Here is a 17,688-nt window from a genome sequence, read left to right as displayed (position 1 = left end):
AGGGATGACTCAAGGGGGGTTCCTGCGATCCTAGGCATATCTTGTTATGATCCTGACCTGATTATCTGCGTCGGAAAGGAATCTAATCAGTAGTCGTGATTATACGTCCGAAAGGAAACAATAATATTCGAAACAACAACACAGCTCTTGCATACCCCATGTTCTATCCTACTGTTATTGTCTCATCATAACCCCGTGTTCTGTCCATGTCTCGTCATGCTGTGAGACAGGTACAGATTAGAGTCGCCACTATTTATTACAGAGTACAGGCCTTTGGTGTATTATATGAGTGAGGTACGAGTCAAATGTTTCACGTCTTCAATGCGTTGTGAACAACCTGCAACGACCACTCTACTGAGATGCGATCACAGGTACCGGTAGTGGGTCCAGTAAGTAGTAGTAGTAGTAGTAGTAGTAGTAGTATGATGACCATTCATTCAAGAACAAGTAACGATACGAGGTGTGTATATTTTCCGATGCCAATCCTTCCAATTGGGTTCTTTTTGAAACAAAAAAAAGAGAGTGAAGAAAAACAGTCCCTTTTGTCGCAGGTAGATCTTCCCCATCTACTTTGATTCCTATGCGTAGATATATAAGGAAAAAAAAGTACGACACAAAAACAGTGAGAGTAGGGTGAAAAAAAAAGAGTATCCAAGTATTCCTAAGAAGAGGGGGGGGGGGAATATAAAAAAAAATATGTACACAAGAGAAGAAGAGTAAAAGAGGGTTTCACGTCCTAGAAGATCCGGTCCCCTACAGGAGAGACCAGGTGATGTCGGCACGGCCGACGTCGAGGGTGCCGAAGAGCTCGAGGAAGACCTTGGTGGAGACGTCGATGTTGGTGAGAGCGCAGCCCATGCACTTGTCCTTGACGATAGCCTGGGTGGTCTTGCCGTTGGCCGAGAGGGTGATGGTCTGACCGCAGAGGGGGTTGTTGTTGGACAGGAGACCCATGAAGAGGTGGGACAGGGCGACGATGTTCTCCGACTCGTCCTTGCCGGTGTCGTCCTCACCGCAGGCGCCCACGCCGACGGTGTAGTAGGTGATCTCACCCTGGTGGGATTCGCCGCCGCCGCCGCCGCCGGTGCCGACGCTGACATCGACGCTGCTGCTGGCGGAGACGACGGCGACCTCGGAGGAGGTGGTGGTGGCGGGCTGCTGCTGGACCTGCTGCTGGGTGGTGGTGGTAGGCTCGGGGGCTGGCTGGGTAGAGGTGGTGGTGGGCTGCTGCTGGACCTGCTGGACCTGCTGCTGGGTGGTGGAGGTGGTGGGCTCGGCGACGGGAGCGGGTTCGGTCGTCGAGGTGCTGGTCGTGGTAGGCTCGACGACGGGGGCAGCAGGCTCGGTGGTGGTGGGCTCGGCGGTGGTGGGCTCGGCGGTGGTGGACGGCTCAACCTCCTCGGCCTGAGGCTCGGACAGGGCCTCGAGAGAGACGGCGGCGGCCAGGATGGTGGTGGTGGTGGCGTCCTGGTACTCGGTGACCCAGGCGGTCTCCGTGACCCAGGCGGTCTCGGTGATGAGGGCACGCCTGTCGTTGTTGCGACGGTGCTTGTGGCCGTGCTGGCTGTGCTTGCCACCGGCGGCGGCGGCGGCGGCGGCGCCGACGAGGAGGGCGGAGGTGATGATGGAAGTCTTCATCTTGGTAACGTAGTGTGACTTGGCCTTGGCTGTTCAGTTGTACGGATCTGTTTTTCTTCTATGTATGTATGATGAGAGGGAATGTGCCAGGTATATAAAAGGAGTGACAGGTTGAGGACGAGATGAGAGGTTTTGTCTGAGAGGGAATGAATAGAGAGACCTGCTCAAGAGAGTGAAGAAGAAAGGAAGAAGAAGAGGGAGAGACTTTTCTTCTTCTTCTTGAATCAAGGAAATAGAATGAGATATGGGGTTGAGAGGGAGAAGAAGGGAACCGGGGGGGGGGGGGGATGAGGGAAAAGAGCAGGGGGAGGGGTCCATGGCATTTTATGAATACGGAGCGAAGGAGGATTTTTTTTTTTTTTGACGGGAGTGGAGTTGGCTCTAGTGTGCTCGTGGTGTGCCTGCGCAGGTACAGGTACAGGCACAGGGTACCTATTACCACCTACCTGCTGTAGGGAGTGATCTGTACTCAGCGCAATGATAACTGGCCGCTATCACAGAGCACTACACCGCGGTACTCGATACCGGGTCTCTGGACTGTTACCTACTGCCGCTGCTACTACTTCCGGTACATGTACGTAACCCCCCCTCCCTCCTGTATACGAGTACGTCGAACACTTCCCATTATTCATTCTCGGACCGTAGTCGTGATTCCATCTCGTCGTATGTCGTGCCGTACACTGTACAGCACCGAGGGTTCAGACGGACAGGTGGGCGGATGGATAGACCACACGGACAGAGCGATCTGTGATTCGTCATGCTGTAAGGCACCATCCGCAGCAGTGGTCGGTGGTCAGGTACAGCGGCGCTAGCGGGACGGCTACTTCTACTTTTACTGGGCTCTGGGTATACGAGTATACGTATGGTATAGAGTAACATTACATGCATCACGCTGCAATCTGTACCGTCGTCGCCGTGCAGGTACCTTTCTTCTTTCTTATTATTTTTTTTTTTCCAAAGCCCGTGTGGGCCCTTGAGCTTTTCAGTGTCTGCCGCCTGGACCCTTCCATCCTTCCAGGTTCAGGCGCGCCTCTGTGGGCCACCCCCCCCCACCCTGGAGAGGAACCCACCGACACCATAACTTCCTATTGGTCATATACCTGGTAAGGAAAGTAATATGGGGTTCCCATTCCCCACTCCATCTGCTGGCCCTGCGTGGGAGAGAGAGAGAGAGAGATGCTGATGCATAGTGGTGAGCGGTGCACAGGCTTTCCACCCCCCTTCCTCTCTCACCTCTCTCAGCCTTTCGATCCCCTCTCCCTACCAGGTATCAAACCATCTACGGAGAAGAGGAAAGATGGCGCTGTGAGAGAGAAGAGAGAGAGAGAGAGGCCCGATGCATGCCAACCGCCAGCTCTGTCGCTGGCGTCTACGGATGGGCTGTACGGGTACATATATATACTTATATACACATGTATATAATATGTAATACGGGTAATCGTATACTGCCGGGTGTCCGGTCCTGAAAAGCCTCGTCCACCCCCTCCCTGCCTCATCCCCTGCTGGGATGCTGCAGCTTCTGGACTGTTTTTCTTTCATTCTTTTTTTTTTTCCTTCTCTCCCTCTCTCTCTCTTTCTCTCTCTCGCGCGCGCGCGTGCTGTCCCCCCCACTCTACGGAGTCATTATTTTATCACTGCTAGCAACTTTGGCGTATTCGTATCGTAACACGTATACACAGGCAACACCCATGAGCGGCACGTACCTGCTTACTCGTACGTGTAATCTGTACAGAGTCATCGATCCCCCCCTATATCATCATGTACGAGTCGACGAGGCGAGAGAGGGTCGGAAGAAGACTTCTCCTCCCGCTGACTGGAATGTCTTCTCTACCTTACCTGCCGTGAGCACGGGTAGTCTCTTGCAACCTACCAGCAGCCCGAGGCGTTTGGCCATTACAATGTGTCAACATTGTCGCTGCACGGCCCTGCCATCGTCACTCGTCACTATTCATGTGTCCGTGCTCGTAGACTGTACATCTGTAATCTGTATGCAGTACGGAGTATCATTACACATTACATGACGTGCTATGTATCTGTACGGGTACATCGTATTGCTCCGCGACTTCTCTGTACGGTGCACGAGCAGTCAAGGCCTCTTGTCCCCTTGTCTGATCCATCAACCATCATGTTCTCCAGGATTAAGCAGTAATCTGCTGCTGTTTGTATTATTCCTGCTACGACCCAGGCCAACTCATCCGCCCAGCGTCCCATCATGTGTGTGTGTACCCGTACCTGCAATCCGTAGTCTGTCTTTGCGCTCTCGTATCCTCGTACCTCCCGATCCCAATGACTCGTCTCCTTTCCTCCACTCTTTTCTTCTCTCTCTCTCCCCGGCCCCTCCATCCCTTCCTGCCATGAGACGATTTCGTGTCGGGGTGCTCCGTAGAGGAGAACGAGTAAGGGGATTATTACACTGAGGTCTCTCCCGAGAAGAAAAAAAAAAAAAAAAGAGAACCCCCCCACTGGTGAGCCACCACGTTGTCAAGCGTCGCTGTACGCCGCGGGGTGCTACCGCTGGACAGGCCCACCCTCTTCATGACTCTCATCTTGTCGTACATGTACGTACAGATTGCATGGTATACGAGTACATGTAAAAAAGAATCTCTCCCCGATCACAGGTACGAGTACAGCGAGTAGGCAGTTCGACGACTCGCGATCGATCACGCACCGCCGCCAGACCTCTGTAATACCAACGGACTGCGACACCTTCTCATCGCACCATGCCCTTCCCTCTCTTCTCTCGAGTATCCTGGAGAGAGGGAGGCCATGCTGGTGTACGTGCCGAAATTACGCCAGTACTACCTAGCAATGACACATGTGCTCGTAGGCCACCCCTCTCCCTCCCAGATTACGAGTAATAATAATAATAATACAGAGTACGGGTATGAGTACAGGGGGTTTGCGGTGTCGGATAGTTATTGCGTCGTAAAAGTGCCACAGGCCGTGAAATGTCGTGGCATAGTACGAAACCTCGGATCATCTTCGACTTGTACCGCCTCCCGGGGGGCGATGGCTGAGGAAAATTAGGCTTTTCAACGTCACCGGCACACGGGACCATCCTTTTTACTTTATACTCGTATTTGTTAATATGATAATATCGTAAGAGATGTAATGCCATGGTAGAGATGAGATGATGCCATGCACCGAACTTCTTCCTCCCTCCCTCCCCCCCCTCTCTCGCTCTAACGGGGTCTCTCTCTGTCCCGTCCGTCTGCACATAGCCCGTGTGCCATCATTAGTCATCACGCCTGGGCCTGGATGGTCTGCTGTTGATTCATCAACCAATGCCCATCAGCACCACGATTACTCGTGCGGCGTATGCTTTTCCGTATGCGAACTCTCCTCCTTCGCCTTGCTGCCTGCCTTGCGGCCGTTCCGGCTCCTCAAAGAAAAGAGAAACAGCCCCTGACGCTCAAAGACTGGTCTGTCCTCGTCCGCCAGCTCGTCCACGACAAAGGCCTTGCGCGCCATCTTGACGAAGCGCATGTCGGCACGGCGACGCTTCTTGAAGCAGAAGTAGACGACGGCCTCGTCGTTGAGGGCCAGCAGGTCCTTGAGCGTCTGCAGCAGCAGCGGAAAGGCCGGCTCGAAGTAGACGCACTCGGCTGCGATGATGACGTTCGGTCTGACTTGTACGACTTGTTCAGGAAGTGCTTCGCCCCTATTGTTTCGCAACGTGACGACGACACGCAGAAGGATGAAGGTCCCTTTTATCAGCATTCACTTCTTTCCCCCCTTCTGTTTCTCCTCCGTTGCCTGTCCTTCCGTCTTCTTCACGCTTGACAGCCAATCACACACGCAGAGTGCAGGTATCACACTTCGTCTGAGAAGAGGAGTTGATAGAGACACACGCTCCTTGGCTTGACATCATACCTCGCAGTACAAAACAAGGAAACCATTTTTTCTAGGGCGGGAAAGGAGAGAGAGGAGAGAGGGGGGGAGAGGATGGACTGCTCCGTGCTCTTAGTTCAAAGCGTAATAGAGTGGGACAGGATACGCACCAGTTGAGGATGAGGGCCTCTGCACGGTGCTCCACGTCGTTGAGTCGGATGTTGTGCTCCATGAGTTCAAGCATCTCCGCCTGATCTGTTAGCAGAAGTCTGCTCTGCATGCCGTCGCATTCGAGCGCGACTCCTAGACCGACAAGACCGCCACCAGCACCGATCTCGAGGCTGTTTGGCTCAGAGTCAGTCAAGCCGGCCCTGATCCGTTCATGCCCATGCGTCACCATCAACTACCCGTACCACAAAATACGCAGCATCTCGTGGTGATACGGAGCATGATGCTCGGAAAAACAGGGTCAAGCCAGGAACCACCCTCTTTCCTCTCCCGGGGAAGACACCACCCACTCACATTCTTGCATTCTGCAACTCTTCCCGGTGATATCGCAGCATGTGCTTTCCCAGGACCATGCCGGCAGGCCACGTCTGCCCGCCACATCCCGTCCTCACATCCTCGTGGTACTGTAGCGTGCGCGATAGCTGGCCGTCAAACGTGATGGGTGTGTTGCCCTTGATCTTGAGAGTGGGAAGCGGGGCCAGACCGCCCTCGCCGATGGCTGCCACCGGGTCTAAAGGCGGTGATGGCGACGGCGATGGAGGGGTGACGGAACCAGGCATCTCGTTTCCGTCTTCTTCTCCTCCTTCCTTCTTTTTCCTTCTTCTATTCTTTCGTCGGGACCTCTGTGGGTGTATGCGTCTTTTTTCTTCTTCTGCGTACGTATTCTAGTGATTGCTGTGTGTGCGTGCTGGCTGTGCGTTCCGATAAGAGGTGGGACGGAGTAGAGGGAGGGTGAGAGGAGAGAAAGAAGGATAGGTGCGATGCACCCGCGCTGATAAAGCGTGCCCCCCCCCGTTCACCAGTGATATAATAATCTATAGAGGGTAATGCTAATAGGTGGTAGGTACTATATAGAAGAATAAAAAGACAGTGAGCCCGTAGCGCTTCCTGCTCTTCTGGTCGTGCCTCCTCCGGTCGAGGAGTGAGGGTGAGGGAGGCTCCCGTGGTGGGCGAAGGTCCCTTGAAATCACGCGAGGTGCAGCCGCAGTCAAGGGTCCGATTCATCGCCCAGGACGGACTCACCCACCGTCGCTCACAGCCTGTGATAGGCCACAGCCTCAGTGAATCCAGGCAGCTTGGGCCTTGGCAGCCTTAGGGGACATGCGGGCAGGGTCCAGACCCCGAAGAGAGAAGCCGACGCCGGAGTGGCCTGGACAGGAACAGGACAAGCTGCCTCTTCAGGCCGACGTTACAGATAATGAATGCATCGAGCTCTCAACACTTACTGGCAATAATGTGAACGATAATGCCCAGCTCTTTTCTGTTCCCTTCTCCTCCCTTTCGCTCTCTACAGATTACATATAGGGGAAGAGAAGAACCCCCTAAAACTGCCCCGTCTTTATATTGAACCCACCCCGCCTCTGTTAGCGATCTATTGCCGCGCAATGGCATCTCATGTCTCACTGTAACACGCACCAACCACCAACCGCCGATACAGCGTCCCACTGTCACCATCTTACAGAAGGGCATAGTACCCGTAATACCCTCTGCTAACCTGCTGCTGGAATGCCGCTTCAACAATTGACCTTTCTGCCCGGCCTTCCGACTCCCATCCCTTCATGACGCTCTACTGCCTGCCTGTGCATGCAGTACTTTCCTACATCACCGCACACACTCGGTACTCAGATGCTCGTAGGCTGCTCTGAGACACTCGCCTCCCGCTGCTACGGTTCATTTCGCAACGTGACCACCATTACGCACACTTGCGTCCTGCGTTTCGTTTCGTCCGTTAGCTCTGTCCTCCTCACCCCTCCCACCCCTCCTCCCCACATCCCATACTACACCCAAGCTTCGAGGAATGAAGGGATCGATATCGCTTCTCACAGCCTCTCCAGCCATGGCAGTGAATGGCCATGGTGAGGGAGGGCCTATGGCGTTCAACCCAGTGTCGCCCTCCTTTCCTTTTCTCCTCCTCTCTTCCTAGTCCATAGTCTGTTGCCAACTCTTCTTCCTTCTCTCTCGGCTCGCTTCTCCATCTGCTGTGCTGGTGATGATCCGTATATTCGCCCGATACTGACCCCGGCGATATATCCATCCTGTCCAGATATCGAACCAGCAGACCCGCATTGTTCTCTCCACCTGGGCTCCTGCGCTTCGAAGCGCACCGACTTCTGCCATCGCGATGGCATCCTCCTTCGGCGCAGCCGCCCTGGTCCTCGTCCAGCTCCTGCTGGGCCTCGTCGCCGGTCAGCCCGTCGTGTCCTTCCCCTTCAACGCGCAGCTGCCTCCCGTCGCAAGGACAGGCAGCCTGTTCACATACGTCTTCTCATCCCACACCTTCACCTCCGACCTGTCCATAAACTACACCTTGGGCGAGCACCCGAGCTGGATCTCCCTCGAGAGCTCCGAGCGCAAGCTATATGGCATCCCTGACGATGATGGTGTGCCCTCGGGCGATGTCGTGGGCCAGACGGTTGAGATCATCGCCACCGACGGCACCGGGTCGGTCACCATGAGATCCACGGTAGTCGTATCGCGAGAAGTCGGTCCCAGCGTGCGCGTGCCCTTGTCGGAGCAGATCGACGGCTTCGGCCCATACTCGGCGCCCTCGTCGCTGCTCGTCTACCCTTCCGAGCCGTTCACCTACCGCTTCAGCTCCAAGACCTTCCACCATGTTCCCGACAGGGTCAACTACTACGCCACCTCGGGCAACAGCAGCCCGCTCCCTGCCTGGATCCGCTTCGACGCCTCGACCTTGACCTTCTCGGGAACCACACCGGGTGCCGACGATCTCTTCCAATCGCCCCAGACGTTTGCCGTGCGCCTCATCGCCTCGGACATTGAGGGTTTCTCTGCCGCCACCGTCGACTTCTCTATAGTCGTGGGCGCCCACATGCTCAGCACCGAGAACCCCGTCATCGAGCTCAACACGTCGAGGGGTGACTCTTTCGAGTACGACGCCCTCGAGGACGGCATCAAACTCGACGGCAAGTCGGTCCAACCCGGCGACCTCAACGTCACGACAACCAACACGCCTGCCTGGCTCTCCTTCGACAGCAACACCTGGTCTCTCCACGGCACCCCGCGCAGCGACGACCACTCGGCCAACTTCACCCTCACCTTCACCGACTCCCACTCGGACTCCCTCGATGTCATGGTCGTCATCAACGTCGCCACCGTCCTCTTCTCTAGCACCTTCCGCGACATCGAGGTCACGCCCGGCGAGAACTTCACCCTCGATCTGCGCCCCCACTTCAAGGACCCCTCCGACGTCTCCGTCGTCTTCGAGACCCAGCCCGACCAGGACTGGCTCAGCCTCCAAGGCTTCATCCTGGCTGGCCAGGTGCCCAGGTCGGCTTCGGGTGAGGTCAGCGTCGACATCGAAGCCGCGTCTAAGAGCTCCAGTCGCAGGGAGACCGAGTCCCTTACCATGACCTTTCTCGCACCCGACGGGAGCACCACCACCACACCCACTACTGCGACGGCCATGCCCACGGGTACGTCGTCAAACACGGGCGAAAGCTCCGGTGGCGAGGACAGGAAGGATGGCGGTATCGGAACCACGGCAATCCTGCTTGCCACCCTTATCCCGATCCTGTCCGTCGCCCTCCTCGCCGCTCTCGTCGCCTTCCTCATCCGTCGCCGCCGCCGTCGCGGGTCCTACCTATCGAAGCAGTTCCGCTCAAAGATCTCCCCCCCCGTCGAAGGCTCCCTCCAGCATACCGAGTCCGGCAGCGACATGGACGCCAAGGCGCTCGCGGCCGTGGGCGTGGGCGCACGGAAAGGCTCGCCATCTTGGCTGGAGAAGCGAGCATCTAAGCGCGCGTCTGAGCGGGCATGCAAGCGGGAATCCAAGCGAGAACCCAAGCGACATTCCAGCCCTGCACCCACGAACTTGCCCGGCTTCAGCTTCCCCGGAAACCGCACATCTGCCCCTGCCACTGCCACTGCCACTGCCCCTGCATCTGCCCCTGAACCTGCACCTGAACCTGCATCCGCAGCGGACAGCCCATCACTACCTCCGAGCGACGTGTTCATGCACAGTGCAGGTATCGAGACGGCCCAGTCCTGCTCCGGCACCGAGGGCGGCTCGTGGTTCACAACCGAAGAGACGGCCGTGGACCAGAGGTCTGATGCGCGCGATCTGCAGAGAAACAAGGCATCCAGCAGCCGGGACTCGGCAACCACGGTCCTCTACTCCACGCACCAGATCCTGCCCACCCCGCCGCTCATACCAATGTCCGAGGAGACGACCGGCTTCAGGAACCGCCTCGACCTGACGATCCCCACGCTCGACGAGATCTCCGGCATGAACGCCACCGGCCACCACGGGACACGCGCTCCCTCGTCATACTACACCACTAATACCGGCGGCGGCGGCCCCCGTTCCGAAGCAGTCTTTTCGACGATGACGACCAGCTCCGCCGCCCTCCCGGGAATGCACCGGACCGCGCAGGACATCGAGAACGATCCCACCTTCTGGGCTAGGCCCACCCCTCTAGCGATGAGCAGCGGCAGGACAGAAGGCTCAGAAAAGGACTGGAGCACCATCCGCGAAGACGAGGACGAGGAGGACGGGTCGTCAGGTGCCGATCCCGTACCCGAACTCCCTCGCCCACCGCAGGTTGCTCGTCCGCCGTCGGACCAGAACAACCAGGCTTCCTCGCTGTCGTCTGTCCGTCGCGCACCACCACGGTCGTCGCATATCTCGTTCCTGTCGGACACGTCATTCGGATCAATGGAGAACTGGAGGGTTCTCGGACGTGCCGGTGCCGGCGCGGTCCCTCAACAGCAGCAGCAGCAGCAGCAGCAGCAGCAGCAGCATGCTGTCCCCGGTGGTATGAATACCGTTGCTTCGGCTCCTCTGTATTCGACTCCGGGGCTGGGTATCAACCGTGATTTCGGCTCCCATGCCGGTTCCTCGACTGCCGCTCCCAAGATCAGGACCGTTCACGAGGCTCATGAGAAGTCGTTTGCGAATATCTTCTCGGGTCTGGATGAGGAACCGGATTATGAGGGACGAGCGAAAGAGGATGAAGAGGATGATGGGTTGTCAGCCGGTGCCGAGGCGTGTAATTGGAAGAGAGAGAGGGAATCTGCTGGTTTGGTATCAGAGAGGAGTTTCAAGGCGTTTCTGTGACTTCTTTATCATTGATTTCTTTTGTCTCTATTGGCATGATACCTGGAGCATTTGGCGGTCATTTCTGATTTCTGATTTTTTTAAAAAAGCAAGGCATCTAGCAGGGCTCTTCTCTTTTTGTTTCCTTCTTTTCTCTTCTTCTCTCTATCGAGTTTTTATTATAGACAATTAATGCGATGAACGTCTTGTAACTAAATATCTTTTCAATCGAATGAAGAAGAGAGGTGTATTCAAGAATGCCGAAGCATTACTCGTATTGACGAGCACTTAAGCACTCGTAGGCTCATCGGGCATGTGCACCGTGAAAAAGGTAAGAGAGAGGGGGGGGCGATCCGAATAGCCGAGGCGCCATATGTCCGACGTCAGATCAGATAAGATTACATTCAATGACGTTTTGAGCAGCTCCATCATCAATTCATCTTACACTTTGAATTCTCACACTTGGAACGATTTGAATTTTTTGCCGAAACAGCTTTCCATGTGCCTCTGACTGTCTTGACGTCTCCACACTCCCCAGAATGGCGTCTACTGCTGCTCTACAGCGCCTCCGGGCCTTCTCAACCTGCGATGTACGTCATCCAAGCTTCCGCTCCCAGCATGTCCAGAGAGTAGACGAGAACAAAAGGAAGGGGGTGAAGGAGAAGAAGAGTTGAAGAAAGAGAAAAAGCGGAGGAGGATGGAAGGAAAACGCGCATAGACGAAAAAAAAAAAGGACTCAGCATTGACAAACTACAACAGATCGGCGACGCTCTCGTCAAGCTCAAATACCCCTACGGCGGCTTCCTGGACGGGCTCTCGATGTGGTCACCGGAGCAGCGGACGGGCACGACCAAGATCCTAGGGCCAGCCGTGACGGTCAAGATGGTCCCCGCGAGCGACACCGCCTCCCCCAAACCGGCGGAGCACTTCGCCGACTGCAACGAGGCGGGCAAGGTCATGTACATCCAGCAGCCGCGGGAGATGTACTCGGCCTGCTGGGGCGGGCTCATGTCCACGCGGGCCAAGTACCTGGGGGCGGCCGGGGTGGTGGTGGACGGGCGCGTCAGGGACGTAGGGGAGCACCAGGAGATGGGGTTCCCCGTGTTCGCCAGGGGCACGTCCATCCTGGGCAGCAACACCTTCACCAGGGCCTCGGAGATCAACGTCGCCGTCCAGTTCAGGGACGACCTGTGGATCAACCCGGGGGACGTGCTCGTCGGCGACAGGGACGGCGTCGTCGTGGTGCCGCCCGGCCTGGCGGAGCAGGTTATCGAGCTGTGCGGGGCTAGGGCGGAGATTGACGAGCAGACTTTCGAGGCCCTCAGGAAGGGGGAGTCTATGAAGTCGACGTTGGCGAGGTTGCGCAAGTAGACGGAGAGAGAGAGAGAGAGAGAGGGATTTTGTCTTGGATGAATATATATATAAATACATGCAAGTATATATATATATATACATATATATATATATATATCTACTGTGTATGGATTATTACCTCCCCGTTCATTATACCCAGCGTTGCTTCGTCCGTGTCCCGCCACGTCTCCCATGCGACCACCATGTCGCCTAGCTGCGTCTCTGTAGCTAGACCCATGTCTATAGCCTTGGTGCGTATCTGACCTGTTCGTAGGCGTTGAATCATCGAGTTGGCTAACCAAGTCTTGGAGTCAGTTCTTGCTCTTTCTTCTTCTTTTTTTTTCTTCGGGTTGTTTCGTTCTAGGCAGATATATATATATATATATATATATAGAGAGAGAGAGAGAGAGAGAGAGAGAAATAAGAAAGTATGGAGCAGTGAGAATGATGGAGAAAAAAAAGGAAACACACCCCATGCTTCTCTATCCTCAGGAGCACTATAGCACCAAGTGCCAAACCCAGCATCGACATGCTCTCTCCTCGCCCCCGCCTCGAGCGCCCACCTGACCAGACGTCTCCCGCCCTTATCCTGCCCCCCATTGGCAAGCAGCGTAGAGACCTGCAGCTCGTGGAAGCGCAGGAGACCGGGAAGCTCGGGCCAAAAGGCAAACATGTGCATGTCCGTCTCTCGCAGGGCGACGACCCCGCCGGGCCTCGTGACGCGCAGCATCTCCCCGACGGCAAGGACGGGGTCATCCAGGTGGCAGAGAACCTGGTGGGCGTGCGTCACGTCAAACGAGGCGTCTTCGAACGGGAGCGAGTAGACGTCCGCCCTCTGGAAGGAGAGCCGTGGCTCGTCATCCAAGAGACCCTCGGAGAGCGCGTGTTGCTTCGCCTTGTCGAGTATCTCGTCGGATATGTCGGTTGCCGTGATGTGGCCCCCCGGGATATACCTGGCCAGAGAGGCCGTGATGGTGCCCGAACCCGCGCCTACGTCCAGGAGCTGGAGGCCAGGATCTGCGGAAGACAGCCGTTGGAGGTGGGGGATCAAGTGCGCCGCGCTGTTCTCCGCCGTGCGCCATTCGTGGTGCTTTACCTGGTCGGGGGAGTGGCCTGGGGCGTAGGCGTTGTGCGTCTTGGCCGTCATCCTTTCCCGTGCGTATATCACTGTTCTCAATCACTATTGTGGGCTCTTCCTTCTGCGGATATAATTGATTGATCGATGACGGACATGCTCTGGGAAATGAAATCTGGTTGTCCTCGTATAAGAGAGAGAGACATGGATGACGTCTAAGACTAATATGATATCACTTGCCAGTCCCGCGGAGCCCCCCCAAACCTCACCGGAGCCACATACATGTACTGGGAATGAACATGGACAGCCAGCACTTCCGGTATGGTGTAGTGGCTAACATTTCGCGCTCTCATAACCTGAGGGAAGTACCCTTCCGCGGAGCCCAGGGTTCGATTCCCTGTACCGGAGTTCCTATTTTTGGTGTTTTTTTCTTTCTCTTCTTTTTCTTCTCGTCGCTAGTCTGCTTGCCCTCTTTTCTGAGATTTTCCTTAAATTTGGGAGAGAGACGATAACTGAAGATGTGTGAGAGGCCTTGTCAGATACTTTCCGTCTCTGAACCATTCATTCTTCTTGAACTCTCTAGTATATTCCGACCAAGACTCTGACTAAGCCAAAAGGCACCTATTCAATGACTGCGTGCATCGATGAAGTCTATGGAATGAACCAATAGCCGGATTGAGTCCCGCGTCTGCCGTGTGCCTGTGCTGCCCTGTGACGTGACCGGATTTAACATTAGGCAGCTGCTCTCAGTGCTCACCACCTGGAGCCCCGCCGCGGGGCGATCTGGGTGGTTCATGTTTCGAAAGCCAACCAGATGATACCGTAAGCCTGTCCATCCATCCCACAAACACGACAGCAACACACGGCCGTACACAGTAAACGCACACCACGATAAACGGACCGTCATGCGCCCCTGCATCATCTGACGAACCACCGGCCTTCTGTCTTCGCTCTCCTTCTTCCTTCCTCTTCCCTCGGGGTCTCCCTTGCTAGCAAAAACAGCCTCGCTTCTGTATTTGCACTTGCTCTTTCTTCTCAAACCGTCTATGCCAACTTGGACTCTCTGACAGGACCGACCGATACCTTTCTGTCTCTTCTCTATTTCGTCATCCGTACGAACATTTCATCTCGCCGCTTCCGCTTCTTCTGTTGAATCTCCCGTCAGCAGAACAGAGAAGATTGAGATACAACGAGGCGCGTGTCGCCGCGGGAATCACTTCCATTCCCCGCTCGCCCCTCCCCTCCCCCCCTTCCCAATACAATATATATATATATATATATATATAAGAAGAAATGGCCTCCCATGCGCCGTTGCAGTTTGCAACGTTTACGTCAGAGATTGAGCTGCCCTTCTACTCAGCCCTGTTTGCGTCCAAGCTCGACTATGACAAGCTAGACGACTCGGCTCGGGGTGTCCTGGGTTTGTATGAGCCGCGGTTTGCCGAGCCGGACTCCAGTTGCAAGATGCAGATCCTGGGGAATGCCCTCACCAGCCAAGAGTATGTTTGTATCCATCCTCCCTATCCCTATCTGCCCATCTATCCGCTACCTAGTCTTGCATCGAGGGGTACTGACGTTCCCGAAGCACCCCGCTCGGTACCGCCCGCGCCGAGGGTATCATCAAGAATGTCAACACGCTGGACGGCTTCAAAAACACCGACAAATCGGCCATGATACGGACGGCAGGCCGACAGATCTGGGACGCCATCAACGATGGGAGCATCTACTCTGTCCCGTCGCTCCTCTCGTCCTTCATCATCCTGTCGTACGCCGATCTCAAGAAGTACAAGTTCACCTACTGGTTCGCCTTCCCCGCGCTGCACTCCGACCCCCAATGGCGCCGGGCCGGGGCCGCCGAGCGGTTCGACGCCGACGAGAGCACGGCCCTGGTGGACCGCGTGGGCACGTGGCGCTACAGCGTCGACAGCCGCGAGCACGGCTTCTTCCTCGCCAAGAAGGTGCGCGGCCAAAGTACCGAGCCCGAGGAGGGAGAGGCCGCCAACCGCCTGCCCTACCGGTGGGAGGTGGCGTCGCTGCGGCAGTTCGAGAACGGCTTCCTGGCTGACGTGCCGGAGGAAGACCGGTACGTCGCCTTCGCCGACCCGTCGACGTACGCCGAGGGTCCCGGCTGGCCGCTGCGTAACCTCCTGGTCCTCATGCGCCAGCGCTTCAAGCTGTCCAAGGCCAAGGTGCTCTGCTACCGGGACACGTGGGCGAGGCGTCACGAGGCGCGAAGCGTGGTGCTCCCTATAGAGGTAGACTCCACCGCGGATGAGGGGAGCACGGCCATGAAAGAGATGCCCAAGGTGACCGGGTGGGAGAGGTCGCGCAACGGCAAGCTGCAGGCGCAGCAGGCCAACCTGGGCGAGTACATGGACCCGAGCCGTCTGGCTGACTCGTCTGTGGATCTGAACCTGAAGCTGATGAAGTGGCGGCTTGCGCCGGATCTGGACCTGGAGCTCATAAAAAACACAAAGTGCCTACTCCTCGGGGCGGGAACGCTGGGCGGCTACGTCTCGCGCAACCTGCTGGGCTGGGGCGTGCGCAAGGTGACGTTTGTCGACTACGGGAGAGTCTCGTACTCGAACCCGGTCCGGCAACCCCTCTTTGAGTTTGACGACTGCGTCGGCGGCGGGCGGCCAAAAGCTGAGCAGGCGGCCCGCATGCTCAAGAGGATATACCCCGGCGTAGACGCCGAGGGACACTCCCTCCAGGTGCCCATGCTCGGACACGCGGTCACGGACGAGGAGCGCACGCAGGCCGACTTCGAGAAGCTGAAGAAGCTGATCGAGGCGCACGACGTCGTCTTTCTCCTCATGGATACGAGGGAGTCGCGGTGGCTGCCGACGGTCATGGCGAAGGCTGCGGGGAAGATTGTCATGAATGCCGCGCTGGGGTTCGACTCATACGTCGTCATGCGGCACGGGTCGGAGAGTTCCGAGGCTGGACTGGGCTGTTATTTCTGCAACGATGTCGTCGCGCCGGCAGACGTAGGTCCCCCCTCCCATCTCTCGCCTGATTTTACTCTTCCCCCTTTCTTTTTCTCGACACCTTCATCCCGGAGTGAGATGCTGACTCCTCTGCAGTCGATGAAAGACCAGACACTAGACCAGCAATGCACCGTTACGCGGCCCGGCGTAGCAGCCATGGCGTCAGCGCTCCTCGTCGAACTACTGACGAGCCTCCTCCAGCACCCCAAGGGAAAGGACGCGCCGGCGCCGCAGACGTCCAGCCCCCAGTCGACGCCGGAGCGCGACCCCCCCTCCCATCCTCTGGGTCTGGTCCCGCACCAGATCCGAGGGTACGTGTCGACGTTTCAGCAGCTGGTGATCAGGGGACAGTCCTACGACTGCTGCAGCGCGTGCAGCCCGTCCATCATCGGGGCGTACCGGAAGGGGGGGTGGGACTTTGTCAAGCGGGCACTGCGAGAGAAGGATTATGTGGCGGAACTGTCGGGTCTGGCTGAGGTGCAGAGACGGGCGGAGGAGATGGCTGGGGACGTGGATTGGGATGAGGAGGGGCTGGAGGATGGGGAAGGGGAACTTGTCTGACGTGGCCTCTCTCTTTTTTTGTTTTGTTTTTCCTGTTTGCTCGTTTCCTTGGCAGGTGTTGGTGGTGTTTCTCTTATTTCTTCTTCATTTCTTTCTATCTCTTCTCTCTTTTTTCTTTCTTTTCGTCTGCTCATTTCGACTTGGGTTAGAAGCTATTGCGAGCCAAGACATGGTTCATCGGAGTCCACGGCGCCACGACAAGTTTATGTCTATCAAGACGGTTTTCTCAACATGGAAGGACTTCACATAGAAAGATATCATATAAGATTGAATGGTCATGGGTATCGAATATTAAATATTGAGAAGAAAAAAAATCATCCTCGTCCCATAATCCAGGTTTTTTGCTCCGTGCTATGCCTTTGGCTGAGAAGGTAGGGGAGATGAGAAGGAGAGAAAGAAAGAGGAAGAGGGTGAAAGAAAGGAGAGTGGTGGAGAGAAAACTGGAACACAGAGTCCCCCGCAAACAGAAACAAGAAGATGAAGGAGAAAGCAGGTAAAGCTGTCCCAATTCGGGATCGTTATGTAGCGTATCTTGTTCGTCATCGTTTCCCATGTTCTTTCCGAGTGGTGACGTAACGAGATGATGTCATTTTCGGAGGGAATTCATGGTAGATGATGGTCTAGTATTTGAAGATGATGTAGAGGGCGTGGATGAGGCCGGGGATGAAACCTTTTTTTTTTTAAAAAAAAATCTTTGTTAGTACGTCTATCAAGGATAAGGGGACACGCAACAGAGAGAGAGAGAGAGAGAAGTGGAGGGAGGTTGAGAAAGAACATACCGAGAATGGTCAGGGCGATATTGATGAGAAGGTCGATACCGCAGCCCTTTTCGAGAAAGACACCGACGGGGGGGAGAATGATGGCAAAGAAGATTTTGCAAATGTCACTGGGGATTTTGTCAGATGGTGAGTCTCTGTAATAGGAGATATATATCTATATATATAGAGAGAGGG

The 17,688-nt window shown here is 55.9% G+C and overlaps 7 protein-coding genes across 7 annotated transcripts; 3 read left to right on the top strand and 4 right to left on the bottom strand.

The window, feature by feature from the left end:
• Window positions 1-753: 753 nt before the first annotated feature.
• GMORB2_4986 (Allergen Asp) lies at window positions 754-1,638 on the bottom strand (the record flags this gene model as incomplete). The annotated part of the gene is made up of 1 exon (XM_035466960.1): window positions 754-1,638. The coding sequence occupies one exon, from the start codon at window positions 1,636-1,638 to the stop codon at window positions 754-756; it is 885 nt and encodes a 294-aa protein (XP_035322972.1).
• Window positions 1,639-4,941: 3,303 nt separating this feature from the next.
• On the bottom strand, window positions 4,942-6,257 carry GMORB2_4985 (protein N-lysine methyltransferase METTL21A; the record flags this gene model as incomplete). The annotated part of the gene is made up of 3 exons (XM_035466959.1): window positions 4,942-5,299; window positions 5,640-5,810; window positions 5,992-6,257. 3 exons carry the CDS (start codon window positions 6,255-6,257, stop codon window positions 4,942-4,944), a joined length of 795 nt encoding a protein of 264 aa, XP_035322971.1.
• A 1,562-nt stretch (window positions 6,258-7,819) lies between these two features.
• On the top strand, window positions 7,820-10,777 carry GMORB2_4984 (axial budding pattern protein 2; the record flags this gene model as incomplete). Its single annotated transcript, XM_035466958.1, has 1 exon — window positions 7,820-10,777. One exon carries the CDS (start codon window positions 7,820-7,822, stop codon window positions 10,775-10,777), a length of 2,958 nt encoding a protein of 985 aa, XP_035322970.1.
• Window positions 10,778-11,295: 518 nt separating this feature from the next.
• Window positions 11,296-12,127, top strand: GMORB2_4983 (Demethylmenaquinone methyltransferase; the record flags this gene model as incomplete). The annotated part of the gene is made up of 2 exons (XM_035466957.1): window positions 11,296-11,346; window positions 11,516-12,127. The coding sequence occupies 2 exons, from the start codon at window positions 11,296-11,298 to the stop codon at window positions 12,125-12,127; spliced, it is 663 nt and encodes a 220-aa protein (XP_035322969.1).
• On the bottom strand, window positions 11,548-13,256 carry GMORB2_4982 (ubiE/COQ5 methyltransferase family; the record flags this gene model as incomplete). The annotated part of the gene is made up of 3 exons (XM_035466956.1): window positions 11,548-12,092; window positions 12,266-12,373; window positions 12,581-13,256. 3 exons carry the CDS (start codon window positions 13,254-13,256, stop codon window positions 11,548-11,550), a joined length of 1,329 nt encoding a protein of 442 aa, XP_035322968.1.
• Window positions 13,257-14,477: 1,221 nt separating this feature from the next.
• Window positions 14,478-16,735, top strand: GMORB2_4981 (ubiquitin-like modifier-activating enzyme ATG7; the record flags this gene model as incomplete). Its single annotated transcript, XM_035466955.1, has 2 exons — window positions 14,478-14,683; window positions 14,770-16,735. The coding sequence occupies 2 exons, from the start codon at window positions 14,478-14,480 to the stop codon at window positions 16,733-16,735; spliced, it is 2,172 nt and encodes a 723-aa protein (XP_035322967.1).
• A 620-nt stretch (window positions 16,736-17,355) lies between these two features.
• On the bottom strand, window positions 17,356-17,623 carry GMORB2_4980 (hydrophobic protein; the record flags this gene model as incomplete). The annotated part of the gene is made up of 2 exons (XM_035466954.1): window positions 17,356-17,405; window positions 17,515-17,623. Coding segments are annotated over 2 exons (159 nt in total), but the record flags the coding sequence as incomplete, so codon positions are not given.
• Between the last annotated feature and the right edge of the window lie 65 nt (window positions 17,624-17,688).

The sequence above is a fragment of the Geosmithia morbida genome (genome assembly GCF_012550715.1).
Source record: "Geosmithia morbida isolate 1262 chromosome Unknown scaffold_3, whole genome shotgun sequence".
Lineage (NCBI taxonomy): Eukaryota > Fungi > Ascomycota > Sordariomycetes > Hypocreales > Bionectriaceae > Geosmithia > Geosmithia morbida.
Note: the sequence above shows the minus strand (reverse complement) of the source record. Positions and strands in the feature narration are given on the sequence as shown.